Genomic DNA, 18,356 nt, shown 5'->3' on the forward strand with positions numbered 1-18,356 from the left:
CCATTATATCTATATTTTATATCTTATTTTCGATTATTTTTTGTCCGTTTTGTGTTGATATGCTTTTATTTATTTATCTTTTATTTTTATTCAATGCTTTTAAATACAAAACAGGCATTTATATAACTCTCAATATTACAAATAATTCTAAGCAGCATACAAATAAAATATAGAAAATAAAATACATGTAAAAAACAATAAGAAAACCATATAATTAATAGAAGAATGTCAAATAAAATAAATGAATTGATTCAAATAACCTTATAAATGAACTACAATTGAATTAAATCAAAATTATATTTATTTAAAAATGTATTTTATATTTAATACTTATTTATTTAAAAAGCAACACAACTTGGGGTAACCTTAACAACCTTAACAAACCGACATTTGCGAATATAACATGTACTAATAGTTGTTTTGTGTTGACATTTGTTTGATTTCAGATTCAGATTAAAAAAAAACTTTAAAAATAAACTTGTATTGTCTGTTCTGACAAACAAAAGAATTAAAAAAAAAAGTCAGATAGTAAACATATAATAAGTTATAAAAAATAATATACACAGGATAAAAAATAATACAATGTATGTGTGCAAAGTGAGAAAGTGTTTGTGTTTGTGTGTGGGTCATTACATTTTATTTAAGCTGTTTTTGGCAGCGGGAATGAAGGATTAGTAGTAACGTTTAATACATTTTAATAAACAAAACTCAAACAAGTGATTATCGTTATCTTAAAACGTGTGTCATTCTGTTTCAGTCCAACAGCGACACTTGCAGATTGATTCGGGGAACTTTTACTCTTAAAAATAAATAAAAAATAAAATATAAAACGAACCGGAAGTTGTATTTAGACTGTTTCCGGCGGTGGATCGCAGGCTGCTGCTGTTTCCATGCTAGTTGAGTCTCTGATTCTTCGTTCCGATGGCAAACAGAACCGTGAAAGATGCGAACAGTATACACGGGACCAACCCGCAGTATCTGGTGGAGAAAATCATCCGGACTCGAATCTACGAGTCTAAATACTGGAAGGAGGAGTGCTTCGGTCTGACCGGTGAGTAGCATGTTAGCCAACGAGCTAACGTTAGCTTCCTGTCGGCTAACAACGCTAACCCTCAACCCGCAGATTTCACCCATCTGTTCTCTATTTAAAGTAACTAAATTCACATTAAATGTGTAGCCGAATTTAGTTTCTTATATTTATGGAACCATATATATCACTTAAGTGTAGCCTAAGTTTTGTTTTCCTCTAGATCTGTTAAAAATAGTGAAAATACCAAGCGTGCTAAAGCTAATTACGTTACCGCAGGCCAAAGTTAACTCTCGTAACTGTTTATTTTATCTAAAATCCCAAATATATTCACTTTGTAATAGTGTGAGACAAATTAGTGCTCCAACTAACTATTTTCATTATTGATTAAACTGCTGATCAGATCCTTTACTGCAGTAAAAGTACTAATACCACACTGAAAATACTCCCAAACTAAGTAAAAGCGTTTATTTTCAGCGTTGTGACGATGCATTTTCCAGCTGATCCAAGATGCTTTTTAAAGACTTTATGTAGCTTAAGAAGTAGGAGAATAAAGACATAAAGGAACACTTTATCCTTCAGTTCATCCCAAACATGTAACATCAACACATCTGGAGATACGTGGTTTTCACTGACTGGACAGGAAGGGGATGAAAAACTGTCATCTAAAAAGTTACTAAAGCTGTCCGAAAAATGTAGTGGAGTAAAAAGTACTATATCTCCTGAGATGTAGTAAAATATAAAGTTACATGAAAGGAAAATACTACAGTTTGTTATATTCAACCACTTTGCATACTTTTGTGTACATTTGTTCTGGGTCGTTTTTTGTTACAATGAAGGGGAATATTAATGCTGCAGATATCAGTGTTTCCTCCATGTTGATTTTGTAGTGGCGGCTCGCCACGGCAACATTTCTGCCGCCACGGTATCAGAAATAGGGCAGACGCACAATGTAGTCACAGTCGCCTTTTAAATGATCCTGCCGACAGAATACACCCCCCGATTGGCTGCCACTCACATTGCAATTAACAGCTAGTAGAACCATTCAGAGGTTATTGGGCCCGTCCAGTTTAACAACAAGTAGAACCATTCAGAGGTTATTGGACCCGTCCAGTTTAACAACAAGTGGAACCATTCAGAGGTTATTGGGCCCGTCCAGTTTAACAACAAGTAGAACCATTCAGAGGTTATTGGACCCGTCCAGTTTAACGACAAGTACAACTATTCAGAGGGGGTTGTTGTTCGGACAGACCTTCCCACACTGCTAAAAATAAGTCCTAAAGGAAACACTGATTTAACATAGTAGTGAGCCTGTATCTACGTGACAACGGTGTGTTTTTGTCCTTTTCTTACAGTGATGTTGTTAATGACGTGTTTGCATGTTGTTGTTTGATCCACAGCGGAGCTGGTTGTTGACAAAGCCATGGAGTTGAAGTTTGTCGGTGGAGTTTTTGGGGGAAACATCAAGCCCACCCCCTTCCTCTGCCTCACTCTGAAGATGCTGCAGATTCAACCCGAAAAAGACATCATCGTCGAGTTCATAAAAAACGAGGATTTCAAGTGCGTTTCAATCTATTGAGAGAATAAAGTGAACACTTGGGCTTCCCCTCCTCAAACAAACAAGAACCAAATGGGAAAATACACTCGATAAAAACAACAAAACTCAGAATCAAACAGCCACAGAGGCACCGAAGAAATACATCTTACGCAGGGACAAATGTCCCAAAACGCCTTCTTTTTTTCTTTCCACCAGGACAATGTACGTTTTCATTCCTTCAGTGTCTCAGTAGCTGTTTGATTTTGAGGTTATATTTGTTGGTTTTTGTTTAATGTGAGAATAAATCGCCACTACAACGCTTGCACACTGGCTGGCCGTTCAGATGTAAAAAAAGGATGGATGTCTTTGATTTAGTAAAGAAGGACCGTGTCATTCTAGAGACTGACTCTTACATCAACATCCATAGCCAGTCAGGAAGAAAGTGTTAACCCCTCGTGTTGTCCTCCCATGTCAAGATTAATACATTTTTTTTTTAAACAAGTTTTTCTAGCATTTTTCGACGTTTTCTGCGCTTCCCCCCCCCCCACTACCACCAGTATACACTAACACCAACTTGTGTTGGTTTTGTGTTATTTTATAGTCAATAAACCTCAAGTATCCTTAATGAAATGTTGAAAAAATGCAGAAAGTATACATTATCATGACATTATGATAGTTAAGATCAGGGGATGTTTATGGATAATCACAGACTGTCAACGTTTAGTCAAAAATGGATTAAAACACCCAAAAGTCAATGATAGTAGAGAACTGATCCTTACTTCTACTTGTGAAGAGCGTTTCATGCAACCGTCTGTGTTACTTTTGGGCAATCTGGTTGAAAGAAACCCAAATTTCTGATGTAGAAACGTTGAAAACGGGGACCACAGGAGGGTTAATGGTTTATTTCCCATTTACTATTTGGACGACTATTTAAACTTAATATCTGCTGACTCATGCTGGGCTTGCGTGGATCTTTAACAACCATCTCACCGTGCTTTCTCTCCTTGTTTTCTCTCTTTAGATATGTCCGTTTACTCGGCGCGATGTACATGAGGTTAACTGGCACTGCCGTCGATTGCTACAAATACTTGGAGCCGCTCTACAACGATTACAGGAAAGTCAAGAGTCAGAACAGAAACGGAGGTGAGGATTGTTATTAATCGACTCATACGGCGCTGACCCACACACTAGCTTTGTTAAGGTTGCTTCTGTTTTCATCTGTTTTCATGTTCCGTTTCAGAGTTTGAGATGATGCACGTGGACGAGTTCATCGACGAGCTCCTTCACGCGGAGAGGATGTGTGACATCATTCTGCCCCGGCTTCAGGTGCGCTTACATCGCGTCTGTAGACACACAGACACACATAGACACAGACACACGCACGGACACACATAGACACACATAGACACAGACACACGCACAGACACACAGACACACATAGACACAGACACACGCACAGACACACGCACAGACACACATAGACACACGCAGACACAGACACACGCAGACACAGACACACGCAGACACACGCACAGACACACGCACAGACACACGCACAGACACACGCAGACACAGACACACGCACAGACACACGCACAGACACACGCACAGACACACGCACAGACGCACAGACAAAGACGCACGCACACACCAACATACACACATAGACACAGACACGCACACACAGACATAGACACAGACACGCACACATAGACACAGACACGCACACACAGACACACACACATAGACGCATAGACACAGACACACAGACACGCACACACACAGACACGCACACACACAAAGACATACACACATAGACACAGACACGCACAGACACGCATAGACACACACAGACACACACACACACAGACGCACACACACACACCGCTCAATGCGAGTGTTTAGACCTGCTGTTTGTTGTGCAGAAGAGACACGTCCTGGAGGAGGCCGAGCTGTTAGAGACGCGTGTCAGCGCTCTGGAGGAAGACCTGGATGAGGTGGAGACCAGTGAAGATGAAGACGAGGAAGAAGAGAAGGTAAAAACGGTTAACTAACCTCGTAGAGCATCTAGCTATAAATCGAGGAGTGTGTGTGTGTGTGTGTGTGTGTAAGTGTGTGTGTGTCACATGGAGTTGCTATATCCCCCAGAAGGCTCGTTGATTGCGGAGCCAAAAACACGCGTTGGTTGAACGCACGGTGTTTTGTTGCCGGCGTTTGCACACATTTCTAAATGTGTTTCAAGAGAGACTCTCTGCTAACGCCTACCATTGATTAAACAATAGCACATCTGTTCAAAGTGAGTGTACGAGTGTTCAAAAGTTTCACATAAATAAAGTGTGGAGTGATATCGGAAGGGTTATTACACCACGTTACAAATCACAGCTGCTATCAAGACGCATGTACGACAACAAGACCAAACTGGAAAAGGCTACAAAAACGTCAGAAAAAGCGCCGAAAATGTCGGAAAAAGCATTAAACATCATCTGGAGGATCGACAACAATCCCAGCCAATCAAAACGCTGAAGCTCCTCTTCACGAGGCTGTCAATCACGATACCATATCAGCATGTTTTCAGGGTTTTTTTGACGTTTTTTTGAGACTTTTCTCAGACGTTTTTGTATCTTCAGCCAACATCTCTCTCTCTCGGTCTCTCTCTCTCTGTCTCTCTCTGTCTCTCTCTGTCTCTGTCTCTCTCTGTCTCTCTCTGTCTCTGTCTCTCTCTGTCTCTCTCTGTCTCTCTCTGTCTCTGTCTCTCTCTGTCTCTCTCTGTCTCTGTCTCTCTCTGTCTCTCTCCCTCTCTCTCCCTCTTTCTCTCCCTCTCTCTCTCTCTCTGTCTCTCTCTGTCTCTCTCTCTCTCTCCCTCTTTCTCTCCCTCTCTCTGTCTCTCTCTCTCTCTCTCTCTCTCTCTCTCTCTGTCTCTCTCTGTCTCTGTCTGTCTCTCTCTGTCTCTCTCTGTCTCTCTCTCTCTCTCTCTCTCTGTCTCTCTCTCTCTCTCTCTCTCTCTCCCTCTTTCTCTCCCTCTCTCTGTCTCTCTCTCTCTCTGTCTCTCTCTCTCTCTCTCTCTATCTATCTATCTATGATTATAGATCATATATATGTGTGTGTGTGTGTGTGTGTGTGTGTCAAGGAAAGAATGCAGAGAAAGTAATTGCCATTTATTTATTTTTTTGACAGTGTAAACAATCCTTTTCTCCTCCTGACTTTGAACAGAACAGGGTGAGTTTGTTGTCGTGTGCTGCCTCTCTGCGGGGTTTTAAACGTAGCGTTTGTCGTTCTTGGTTTCTTCGCCTGCAGCCGGAGAGACTCCAGACCCCCGAGCCCCACAGACGCCGCGACGGTTACCGGGACAGCGACAGACCTCGCCGCTCTCCGTCACCTCGTTACAGACGCAGTCGCTCACCCCGACGGTTTGTGTCTCAGTTGTCCAAAACGATGTTCACCTTTTTAAAGTGTTTTAGAAACCGTGAACTAAAGTCTCTTATTTTGTTTTCCGCAGGAGGAGCAGATCTCCAAAGAGGCGAAGGTATGTTTTGCTTTTTATCTGAAATCCTTTGCCGCCTTTTTATAAATATAACGCTCGTAGCTCATTGGTGTGTTTTTGTTGCGTGTTCTCATGTAGCCCGTCGCCCCGGAGAGACCGCCATCGCAGCAAGAGCCCTCGCCGCCATCGCAGCCGCTCCAGAGACAGACGCCACCGCTCCAAATCCCCAGGTATGCTCCAGTGCAGGGGTCCTCAAACGCACCGCTCAAAGGTCCCCACCGGGTTCTTTTTACTCCAGGTCAGAGGTCCGGACTTATTGGAGATAACAGAATAAGGCCGGCCACAGACTGCCTGCGTGGCGTGAGCGTGTCAGCTGCGTGGCGTGTCCGTTTTTATTTCGGCTCCCATGGTAACAGGTTAGAGCTTGCACACTGCCTGCGTGACACGTGCATGCTAGAAATAGAACCAACGCCTGTTTTTCACGCGACACTCAAGCGTGTTGGAAGCGTTTCCATTCCTAATAGAATAGGAACAGATGTTTATATGTCATTTAGACACGAATACATATTAATAAATGACATGTTGATGTTTGAAAGTCTCGAGGTTTTGATATAAATGCAATTTAAAAAAAAAAAATAATAATAATTATTGATTTTCTAATGTTGCACCTGTCAACACAGAAGGAAATGTTCTGGAGCCTAGTTTGTCGTCAATACTGCCGACGTTGTCTTTGCTGTTATCAGATCAGTCTATATTTATGTTTAACATTTCATTTTATCAATGGGAAACATCCATGTGTACAGACCAGGCTCGCAGCAGCAGCAGCGTCAGATACGTTTCTGGCGTACAAAGACGTAGAAAACGCCACACAGCTGACACGCAACAGAAACGCCACGATCACGATCACGCCACGATCACGCCACGATCACGCCACGATCACGCCACGATCACGCCACGTAGCCAGTGTGTAGTCTAACATTTAATCAACTCACTTTGAACTTTCAGTAAGTTCAGTTCTCGGTTTTCCTGCTCAACTACTGTACATATTTAGGTACCTTTTTTTTTTTTCCCCACGGGGGGGGTTGTCACTTTTGATGTTTTATTTGCCTTTTTTTTAGACGCTTTTCTAGGTTTTTGTCACATTTTTCAAACGTTTTGTCACTTTGTTGACGTTTTTTCCAGCTTTTTTTTGGTTCACTTTCTCTCAACAGTCTCGACGCTTTGACTTTTTTGGCGCTTTTTCCAGGTTTTTTGTCTTTTTCATCGTCATTTGTCACTTTTTTGCCCCCTGTTTTTTGGCGCTTTTTCCAACAATTTCGCTGTTTTGGCGTTTCTGTCAACATTACTAACAATGTATTGATCAGTAGAAAATGATTTAAGAATAGAAAACGTTGCACTTCATAATGAAATGGACTCCTAACAAGAAGCCCTGCGTTGGTGTGATGCATTGATGCTACGCTGAAGCTGCTGCAGAACAGGAGTAATGTGATTTAGTAGAAGGGGTTCTGGTTCTGGTTCATGATGCGAGCAAACGAGTTCTGGACCAGTTGAAGTTGTTGTATGTATTCACAGAGGAGACCGTAGAGACATAGAGAAGGGAATGACAGCAATCAATGCGTGATGTAACCAGGTTATGACCAAGAGTTGCTGTGCTGTCAGATGTGAGAGATGGACGGAGGCGCTTAACGTTGCGTAAATGGAAACATGCAGACGGAGTGACATTGTTGACGTGTGCCGTGGAGGATGAAATGTGTTTGTAATGAAGACGTAGAAAAGAGCAAATGGATCCTGACTGTAAATGATGACGCGGGGATTGTTTGGTATTTATTCTGTGGTTCTTTCACACCATGCAGGTCACCACCGGAGCCACAGACATCGCAGCCACTCAAAGTCCCCAGAGAGGTTAGTTAGTCACTCACACATTCACACTTTCTTTCAGAAAAGATTCCCAAATAATCTGCACATGTGAGGCTGGGAATCATGTGGAGTTTTTAGATAATAGAGCAGATACCCAAACTGTCCTCCCCTCAGTACCGTGTTATAAACTCTGCAAAACACTTTTTTTGTTTAACTAAAAGAAGCCAAAGTTACTGAATGTTGTCTGAACTTAAGCAGCTGAACAATAAGTTTGTTGTTTGTCAAAGTGTCTAAAGAAAACGTCTATAGGTTTACGAATCGGACTAATTCAGTGACGGCTTCCAGTGAAAGCCTGGAGTTTTTTCAACATTTTAGATGCTTTTTTTTGTCAGACATTTTTGTTTTTTCCTTGTACGTTTTTGTCGCTTTTCTGACTCTTGTGTCCCTACTTTCTGTAGCTTTATTTTTATGCTTTTCGAAGCTTTTGTCACTTCTGATGTCTTTTTATTTGTATGGTTTGTCGTGCCATCACGGATACATTTTAGTCTGAACCGTAACCGTCTCCCCACAAAGTCTGTTGCCGTTTTCTGGAGCTTTTTATCGTATCAAACGATCAGCAGATTTTTTCTGTTATCAGAGTTTTATGTAGAAAAGTTGTTCTATCAACAACCATTTATTGACTTATTTCCTTTCTTTCCCATCACAGGAGTTCAAAAAAGAGTCACAAGAAGAGTCGAAGAGGAAACGAGTGATCTCACGTCTACTTTTATATCTTTTCCTCCTTTTTTTTTTGTACCTTCGATCTGTCAGATCTTTGTTTCTTTTACAAGTAATTTCAGTTCTAGATGTTGGCCCACTGACCTATCTGTAAGTTATTACAATGTAAAGGTTCCAGCAGTGTTTCATGTCCAGTATCTTATCACTCTCAAACCCTCTGAGAGACAATAATCTAATGTAATAGTGATGCACCGAATCCAGATTTTTGGGGTTGGGCCGAATACCGAATCCTCCTCCCATCCTCAGTCCATGAACACAGTAAACACATTAATGAAGTAAACAACGTCCACAGCCTCTGAAATAGTTAAATGTAACAACTTAATGTTGAGTTCACGTGCTCTTTTTACATCGTAGGAAAGCACATCGCTATCGCCAGATGAGTGACAATTGTGTTTGGCAAATTTCCGCTAACCAGTGTATGATGAAGGCATGTTGGGTGGGTGAAATGAGAAAGCTAACGTTAGCTCCGCTCCCACTGTAGGGAGACTCATTTACCGAGAGAACGGCTGACAGCCCGGGAGAGGCACTGTCTGGTTAACACCAGTTTTTAGCTGGGACTGTCCTTCCTTTCCCGTACCTGAAGTTGCTGCATTCTGGCTGCTGTCTGTAGATTCCTTCATGCTCAGCTCGTATTCTTCCAGATGTTTCATACCAGATGTTGTAACAGCGGTGATGTTGTGTATTGTTTAGGGTCCTCGCCACCACCAGACTAATCAGCATTGCAGATTGAACATGTAGCTGGACTTGAATGGCCTTCTTTTGACTGAAAGTACTGCCAAACAACACTTTTTCTGCTCACCAGTTCCATTTCCACTTCCTCTCAGCCTGCTGCATTGAAGGCTCCACCTACGTAAACACCTTCCCGTAATCAACGGCGACGTCATTACGTCGACCAGCGTAGCGCGTGGAGTGCAAGCGTAGGGATCCGAAGATTCGGTGCATCCCTAAATATTACTCCCCCTCATCAGATCGGCCATCATTGATAACTTTTGGATCCGTGTAAATGTAGAAAATGTTTCTGTATGTTAAGAGTTCGTCAAAGAAATAAAGACCCTGATCCATGAAGTTGTGTTTTTCGAGGTGCGTTTGAAGACGAGGAACCACAACTCAGGATTGATGATACAGATCTGGGATTTTATTTACAATAATACTTCATCATGTAAAAAATAACACATGCTAAAAATACTACAGCCTTGTTTTCATGTTTCACTATAAAAACATGATTTGTAAATCAACTTAATGATTTAAAATGTGTTCATAGAAAAGGATGTCATTTAACAAGACTCCAGTAAAGTTTTCCAATAATAAATAAATAAATCATGAAATCATCATCTTTTTCAAGGAAAAAATGACTTTATCCCCTCTGTAATCAGCACCAAATTAAACCGTTATTTCCCTAAATTGTATTGAGAAAACTACACTGAAATATAAATATATAAACGCAACACTTTTGTTTTTTCCCCCATTTTTCATGAGCTGAACTCAAACGTAAATGGACTGTTTATATAGCTCTTTTCTAGTCTTAACGACTATAAAGGGCTTCTACAGGAACAGTTACAGTACAGGAACCATTCACACACATTCATACACTGTGGCCAAGCTGCCGTACAAGGTGCCTCCTGCTCATCAGATAAACATTCACACACATTCACACTCCGATGTGCAGTTCGGGGGTTCAGTGTCTTGTAGGGCCTGTGTCTAGGAAGGATCAGGTTTTCCTGAAGTATGTAATCAATATAATGTATTGTATGTACCTACATTTAATCTGTGCTGTTAAAAACACTATGGCTCTTGCAGGTTTTTCAGAAACTCCTCTATTTCTCTCCACATGTGGCTGATGTCATTAAAGACTTTAACAAGAGCCGTCTCAGTGCTGTGTTGTGGTCGAAAACCCGACTGGAAGGCATCAAAACTGTTGTTCAGTGACAAGAAAAGGTTGAGTTGTTGAAAAACCTCCTTTTCAATGATTTTACTTAAAAATGGAAGGTTTGATATCAGCCTATAGTTGCTCATTAGTGACGTGTCGAGATTGTTCTTTTCTTAAGAGTGTCTTGCCTCACAGCATCACAACCCTAAAGAAACACAAAAACAGGAGCCCGATGTGTAGAGAAATAGAGGAGTTTCTGGCTAGTTTTCAGGGCCTGTGTCAGCATATAAAGGTGAACTACTGCTTCAGTCTTATCTCACCTTGACTGTCGTTTCCCAGGAATGAAACCTACAGCCAAATATCTGAAAGAAATCATGACAAACTTTGTGATTAGAGCTTCTATTTGAATAATAACATGACTCACTGAGTTTCACGCAGTAAAATATTCAAACCCAAGATGCCATGTTTTCATGGCTGACCTTTGTACGAGATGTAATGGCATGAAGAACTGATATCAGAGTCAGTATGTTTGACTTTCTGGAGTGATTGGGTTTGTCTTACTGGCAGTGACACTAATCATAAACTAATAACCTTTTCATTATGACATTTGTATCTCTGCAATTGTGATTCCTCATATGCAACTCTGTGTCCGAACTAACATTGTTTGTTTACAAGAGTAACTTAACACCCCCTTAAAATCTTATCTTTAATGTCTTTAATGTTTACCTTTTGCCCAGGTGGACACCTGGACCGTGTGATGTCATTGCGGGGTGTAGTTACACGTTACAGGAGCAACAGAGCACGTTTCTTAACACACCAATCAGCGATCCTCAGGAATAGAAACCTTCCAACGATAATAAGACTTTATACGCTAAACGCCCCCGAGGCTCTCCGAGCTCTCTAAAGTCTTATTACTACTTCAGTCTTATCTCAACTTGACTGTCGTTTCCCAGGAATGAAAACCTACAGCCAAATATCTGAAAGAAATCATGACAAAGAGCAACTAAACACCAGGCTGAAAAGCAGCGTTTTGCTTCCCTCCCTGTTGGAAAGTTTTAATTCCTGAGGATCGCTGATTGGTGTGTTTTTCGATTAGTTGTCAAATATTAAATGAATCGACAAGTAAGCAAGTAGACAAGTAACCTATTTTGATAATCGACTGATAAGTTTCAGTCGGGTTTTTTTATGGAAAAACAAGTAAAACTTCTGTGCTTGCAGCTTGTTAAATGTGAATATGTTCTAGTTTCTTCTGTCCTCTGTGACAGTAAACTGAAGATCCTTGAGTTGGGGACAAAACAAGACATTTGGGAACGTCATCTTGGGCTTTTAGAAACACTGATCCACATTCTCTATCATTTTCTGACATTTTATAGACCAAAAAACTATTAATCGACAATGAAAATAATCCGTAGTTGCAGCAATATTGCCACTATTCTGTCTGATCCACTCAAGCTCAACCATAATACGTGAATAAAATGGGGGGGGGGGGCAATCAGAGTTACATATGAGGAATCACAATTGCAGAGATAAAAATGTCATAATGAAAAGGTAATTAGTTTATGATTATAAACCCAATCACTCCAGAAAGTCAAACATACTGAGTCTGATATCAGTTCTTCATGCCACTACATCTCGTACAAAGGTCAGCCATGAAAACGTGCCATCTTGGCTTTGAATATTTTATTGCGTGAAACTCAGTGAGTCATCTTACTCTTCAAGAAGAAGCTAATGTATAATCATAAAGTTTGTTGTGATTACTCTCAGATATTTGGCTGTAGGTTTCATTTCCTGGGAAACAACAGTCAAGGTGAGATAAGACTGAGTAGTGGTTCACCTTTATACGCTAAACGCCCCCACCTCGGACATCCGCTCCGACTTCAGCATGACTATTTAAAGCTGCGTGCTTCAACAATATCTCATCATTTACAGCGAGGCAGAAGTTGGACATCACTGACTTTATACCAGAGAACCCAAAGCAGCTTCAAGAGCAGAAACCAGCCGAATATTTAGAGAACTACTGAGTCGAGGAAACAGCTGAATGATGAGGTGAGTAGCTGCTGCTGCATTTAATATATCAAGAGAATCAAATAACACTATTTTTTTATGATGGACCACAGAGGATGAGTTGAGGAGTCTCGTAGCCAGAGGAAAGATGCTGCTCTGTAATGTGGTGGTACGATGGCAGATGTTTTTGTATCTCTTGTCAGACAGCAGCAGGGGGAACAGGCTGCTGCTGGGCGGGTGTTGTCTTTTAATATCCTTTGGGTTCTGCACAGGCACCTCACCGATATCACCGATGCCTGGTAGGTGGTTACCAATGGGGCTGTTTTAAATCCTCGATGCAGAGGCCTGCTGCCCTTGGCAGGTTACTCACAGACCATGCCAGTTTGTAATGTTTCCAGTCAGGGGGATTTTGATCACTTGTTTGTAAAAGTTGACAAAAACTTGGCTGGCAGGGGAATTATGCATTCTTAAGTAGTGATTTGTTTCAATACTTGTTGTTTTATTTCTCCTTTGTTGTTTTGTTTAGCCATAGAGCCCTTGGCAGCAGCCATAAGGGGGGAGCACATAGGAGGGGTAATGCACAGACCTATGCTTTATGCTGATGATATATTACTTTTTGTGTCTGAACCTAGCAGATCAATACCCTGTCTTCTCGGGATCATTGACACTTTTTTTTAAACATATCAGGTTATTGGGTAACTTGGTCCAAGTCAGAAGCGTTACCTTTAACTGCTCCGTGCTCCGTAACAGCCTTCCAATCAGGTGTACCTGAGTATCTTATACTCTCCCCAGTAAAATGAAAAAAATATTGAATAAAATCTCTTGTGATGTTGATGTTAGATGGGTAACTCTCAATCTCAATCAAAAGGTTATTGTTATAAAAATGGTTTGTGTACTCAAGCTGAACTACCTCATCCAATCTCTTCCTCTGAAGGTTCCCCTGTTATATTTGAAATGGTTTTACAGGATAACAAAGACGTTTGTATGGAATGGTAAGAAACCCCGGCTACATTTTAATAAATGACAAGGAGCAATTAATAGAGGTTTGGGTCTACGAAAGATGTTGTATTACTACTATGCCTTTAACTTAAGGAATCTGGCTCAATAGACCTTTTTCATGGCAGACATGTTGACAAGTCATAGTAGGAGTAATGCTGGCTGCATTCCACTTAGGAGAGGCCCTGATATTGTGCATGCTGACTCACTGAAATAGCTTCCTGGGACACTTAAGGTTATCAATTTCAGCTGTCCTTTTCCTACTATGACAAGTCAAAATGTCTGCTGTGAAAAAGGTCCATTGTCACTTCCTCTTGAGAGGGCATTGGTATTGTATTGAGCAATCTGTTCTTGCCCCGATTAAAGCCTATCTGTCAAACTATGACGAGGCAAAAACACACCCTATAATCGCTGACTTAAAATAGTTTGGACCAAAGTGGCCCGGCTGTTTGAACTGGATCCATGTCTATATACTTCACCAAGTATATGGTGAAACCCAAAGTTATATATTGGTAGAGTGTTGATGAATGAAGGGATGTGTTCACGTTACAGCACAGTCTGTTTTGTGAAGCCATGTGGTTTGTTGACATGTTAACAGAGTGAGATACAGACTATTCTAGTTTTACTGGGATGTAGCCCATCTTTTGAAATTATGCCACACCAAGTTTTTATATATAAAAATGCTACTGGTTGTCACATATGTTTATTTAGTTTACAGTTAACTGTCTATTTTGTTGTTATTCTGTTGTGTTAGGGTTACTATGTCATCTTTTCTTGACTTTTGTCTGGGTAGGTGGTGATGACAAATGGGGGGGTTCGTTTTTTTTTTGTATACTGTTAAAAAATGAATGGAAATTGTTAATTAATTTAAAATAAATACTTATTTTTATTCTCATTCAGTGCTGCTCAGAGTCAAACAACACTGGAGTCCAAACTGGAGGCCCTGCAGTGCCACTTCACCTGGGAACCGAACCCCATCAGCACATTTAAACTTTACCGTCTCAGGGACAAGCTGGAGGACATCGGCACCGAGGAGGGAAACAGCTGGCTGGGTCACATTTACAACCTGTGGGGGTTCATTCAGTACAAGCTGGGGTCCACCGAAGACGCCCAGAGTTTCTTCAACAAGGCTGCAGAGGCCTTCAGCAAGATAAGAAACGCAGATGAGGGTCCCTGGTTGGTGGTGAACTACGGGAACCTGGCGTGGCTGCACCACCACCTGGGAGACCAAGCAGAGAGTCAGGTTTACCTGTCAAAGGTCGACGCCCTGATGAATAAATACCCATCTCCATCCCAGGACGAGCTCCATCCAGAGATCTATGCTGAGAAAGGCTGGACCCTGATGACTTTCAGCAGTGACAAAAAGCTGGCTGTAGATTACTTCCAGAGAGCCATCAGGATGCAGCCAGACATGGTGGAGTGGAACACCAGCTACATCTTAGGGTTAGTGGATGATTTTAAGTACAGCAACACAGGGGTGGAGGCTGACCTTCTGGAGAAAATGAGAATTGTCAAGGAACAGGTTCCAGATAACTTGTACTTCGCTGTTCTCTACCTTCAGCAACGTGCAAAGAAAGGAGAGAGAATCGAAGATGAAATACGTGAGTTAGCAAGAGAAATCCTTTTGAGAAATCCTGTCAGCAGCTACAGTGGTATTAGACCACTACTGGGGGTTTACATAAAACATGTATCTATTGATGAAGCCATTGATTTGGCAGAGGAGGCTCTGGACACCCATCCAGGTGAGCGTTATCTGAAGAAATGTCTCGCATACTGCTACAAATGGAAGATCTTCAGCTCAAGATCTTCAGAAAGCCTTGATCAAGGCTTGATAGATAAAGCAATCAGTCTCCACGAGGAGGTGATTTCTCTTTACCCTGATTGTTCATTTGTAAAGAAAATAAACCTCGCAAAGATATACGCAAATTTAAATAACGGCCAGGATAAAGCTGAGCAGATATACAAGGATCTGCTAGAAAGAGATCTGGAACCTGCAGACAAACAGATGCTTTACAACATCTATGCAAAACATGTATACTTTAATCAACAAGACAGCGAAGGGTCACTACGATATCACATGCAGGTGGCAATGATACCGCTAGAATCCATCTATCGGGAGACCAGCATCACAACCCTAAAGAAACACAAAAACAGGAGCCCAATGTGTAGAGAAATAGAGGAGCTTTTGGCAACCCTACAAGAGCCATAGTGTTTTTAGAAGCACTGGTTCTAAATCCAGATTAAATGTAGGTACATAGAATACATTATATTGATTTCATACTTCAGGAAAACCTGATCCTTCTATTGGTCTGCTGGTCCTGAAGCAGCAACACCTTATTCAGAACATGTACGATCAACTCTTGTTGGTTTTGGTCTTTTAATGGTTAACATAAAGATATGTATCATATAAAGACAACTGTCTGCATTTTAGTACAGTTAATAGAAGACAAAGGCTGTTATGTGTGTGTTTTTATGTTTGCACCGTACAGTAGCACTTTTAATTTTGTTGTATGTCATTACAATGACAATAAAGTAAATTCTGATTCTGATTAAAATAAAAAAATAACATTGACTCTGAAAACCTGTCAGCAGTAGTACACTAGATCTGTATCAAACAAGCTGAGTCATTTAATTACACTGGTCCTTTAAGTAGCATCCACAGTGAACATGTTCAGATGTCATTACATGATGTTGTCTTTCCAAACTTACCTGTTTATTATATTCCTGTTGTGTTGAATGTTTTCATTTTGAAGTTTTAATTATAATTAATTATATATAAGTACATTATACTCTGTATGAAGTTTGCTTTGCTGTAAGAAAAATAAACAGTTAATATGATGTATAACCTGAATATCATCCCAATTTGTAGTCTACACGATACTATTAAATAAACATTATATGAACTAAGAAATCCTCTTTTGTTAGTTTTTTTGTGTTGGTGGTAACTATATTATGTTTTCTACACAATCTTGCAGAACTTCACACAGAACAGTGATGGACATTTGTGTCTCCTTCTTTGGACCTATTCTTGCCTTCCTTCCTTCTACTTTTTACAAGTTTCTCGCTTTTTCCTTCTTATGTCACTGTTTTTGAAGTTTTTGATACTATTTTGACCTATTCTTGCCTTCCTTCCTTCCTTCTTTCTACCATCTTTTTCCAAGTTTTTGTCTTTTTTTACAGTTTTTTGTCTCTTTTTCTCATTAGCAGTTAAATGTTTTTTCAGTTACAAGGCTGTTGTTTAGTAAATCTATCGCTGACAGCGCTGTACTGTTCCTGTTTATATACATTTCTTTTTCTGCCGAAGATGATTAGTGCTGGTAGGGGGGTAGGGGAGAGCCGGGACGATAGAAACGTGGGACGAATGAAACATTCCAGTTTTCTCCGAGTGCGATGATGACAGACAGACTTCCTTTTGTCAAAACTTAGAGCATGTTAACCTCCTTCTATCAGCGAAATACCTTCCTGTTATTTCCTTTTATAATGGAGTTTTTCGATTATTAATGAGTGTTTTTCATTTAAAGGTTTGACTACATGCTTATTCAGTAGACCATTTAGTGTTCTCCACAATCCCAGACTTTCATATTGCATGCTTGTTTACATGGAAAGCAAAACAAGCTATAATGGCATATGTCTATGTCGGGACGGTTGAAACAGCTGTTTCAACCGTCCCAACCTGGCTGTAATTCCATGTATTTTAAGTAAATGCACAAATATCTGTGTTTATACAATAATTTATGGAGGTGAGACATGGAAAAGCAGTTTTAGAAAGATGAAAATATATTTGAGCCCACCAGGTAGGGGGTTGAGTTTTCCCATGTTATCCTATGGAGACTGACGGGCTGTGGGTCGTTAAGGGCACTTATTTGGATGTGCAGTGCCCTAACCCACGTAAAAACCTAGCGAAACGACATTTTCCACAATAGAAACATGATATAAATGGTAAAACTTACTGTTCTAGCTATAAAAATGGCAGAATCATCCACAGTGCATAATCTTTCAATAATCGCTTCATGATGACGGCGATTAGGCTAGTTGTTAACAGACATTCACGAAGACGTAGGCTATAGCCCAGCAACAGTCTATCTAAAATAACACCTTTTGGGAGTACCATTCATGATATGTAGTAAAATATTGAAGTTGTGGGAAGTTTAAATGACTTAAACTGTATGTTTCATTCTTCCCCCCCCATGCTGTTTCAATCGTCCCGGTCAGGAGGGACGAATGAAACATTACGCACGTCCCACTTTTGCTGTAATAATTCCTGAACGGTTTTGTTCCAAGCTGAAAATGCAACTGTATTTGACAGAGGACAGGTGTCGGTTGCTAGTGACAAAATAGTAGCTTTCAGTGCGATATGATCGCTTCGTAAATTACGTTTAACTGTCCCGGCTTTCCCCTAGTAACACCTGAGGGTTTGACTAATACCCGGAACAATCATCAGGAATCATTCCTATCCCATATGGTTCTTATGCAATGTAAATGTTGTTCACTTCTCCAGTAAATAGGACGGATCTTAGATACGACCACATGGCAACGGGATATATTTCTAGCTACGAGATGTTAGCCAGCTAAGGTTGTGCTAGCAAGATTTAAAGTTAATGACATTGTATTACGGTTGACAATCATTAAATAGAATCTGACAGTATGTTTAACAACAAGACAAGCTAGCTTTCTCAGCCATGTCTGTGTCCACAAATCAATATGAAGACTATCATGAACAAATGACCCGCCATGTTTACTGTCGGCCGCAGCCTGAAGTAGAGAGTTGAACACTAACTAACCCTAACAAGTTCAGAGAAGGAGGCATGTA

At 40.6% G+C, this 18,356-nt stretch overlaps 2 protein-coding genes across 2 annotated transcripts; both read left to right on the top strand.

The window, feature by feature from the left end:
• The first annotated feature begins 847 nt into the window (after window positions 1–847).
• Window positions 848–9,831, top strand: prpf38a (pre-mRNA processing factor 38A). Its single transcript, XM_078258263.1, has 10 exons — window positions 848–1,051; window positions 2,428–2,587; window positions 3,586–3,707; window positions 3,805–3,890; window positions 4,490–4,600; window positions 5,859–5,971; window positions 6,061–6,087; window positions 6,184–6,275; window positions 7,899–7,947; window positions 8,609–9,831. The coding sequence occupies exons 1-10, from the start codon at window positions 922–924 to the stop codon at window positions 8,652–8,654; spliced, it is 936 nt and encodes a 311-aa protein (XP_078114389.1). The 5' UTR covers window positions 848–921; the 3' UTR covers window positions 8,655–9,831.
• Window positions 9,832–12,462: 2,631 nt separating this feature from the next.
• Window positions 12,463–16,112, top strand: LOC144523011 (antiviral innate immune response effector IFIT1-like). The gene is made up of 2 exons (XM_078258262.1): window positions 12,463–12,592; window positions 14,447–16,112. The coding sequence occupies exons 1-2, from the start codon at window positions 12,585–12,587 to the stop codon at window positions 15,753–15,755; spliced, it is 1,317 nt and encodes a 438-aa protein (XP_078114388.1). The 5' UTR covers window positions 12,463–12,584; the 3' UTR covers window positions 15,756–16,112.
• The last annotated feature ends 2,244 nt before the right edge of the window (window positions 16,113–18,356 follow it).

Source organism: Sander vitreus, chromosome 9 (assembly GCF_031162955.1).
Source record: "Sander vitreus isolate 19-12246 chromosome 9, sanVit1, whole genome shotgun sequence".
Taxonomy (NCBI): Eukaryota; Metazoa; Chordata; class Actinopteri; order Perciformes; family Percidae; genus Sander; species Sander vitreus.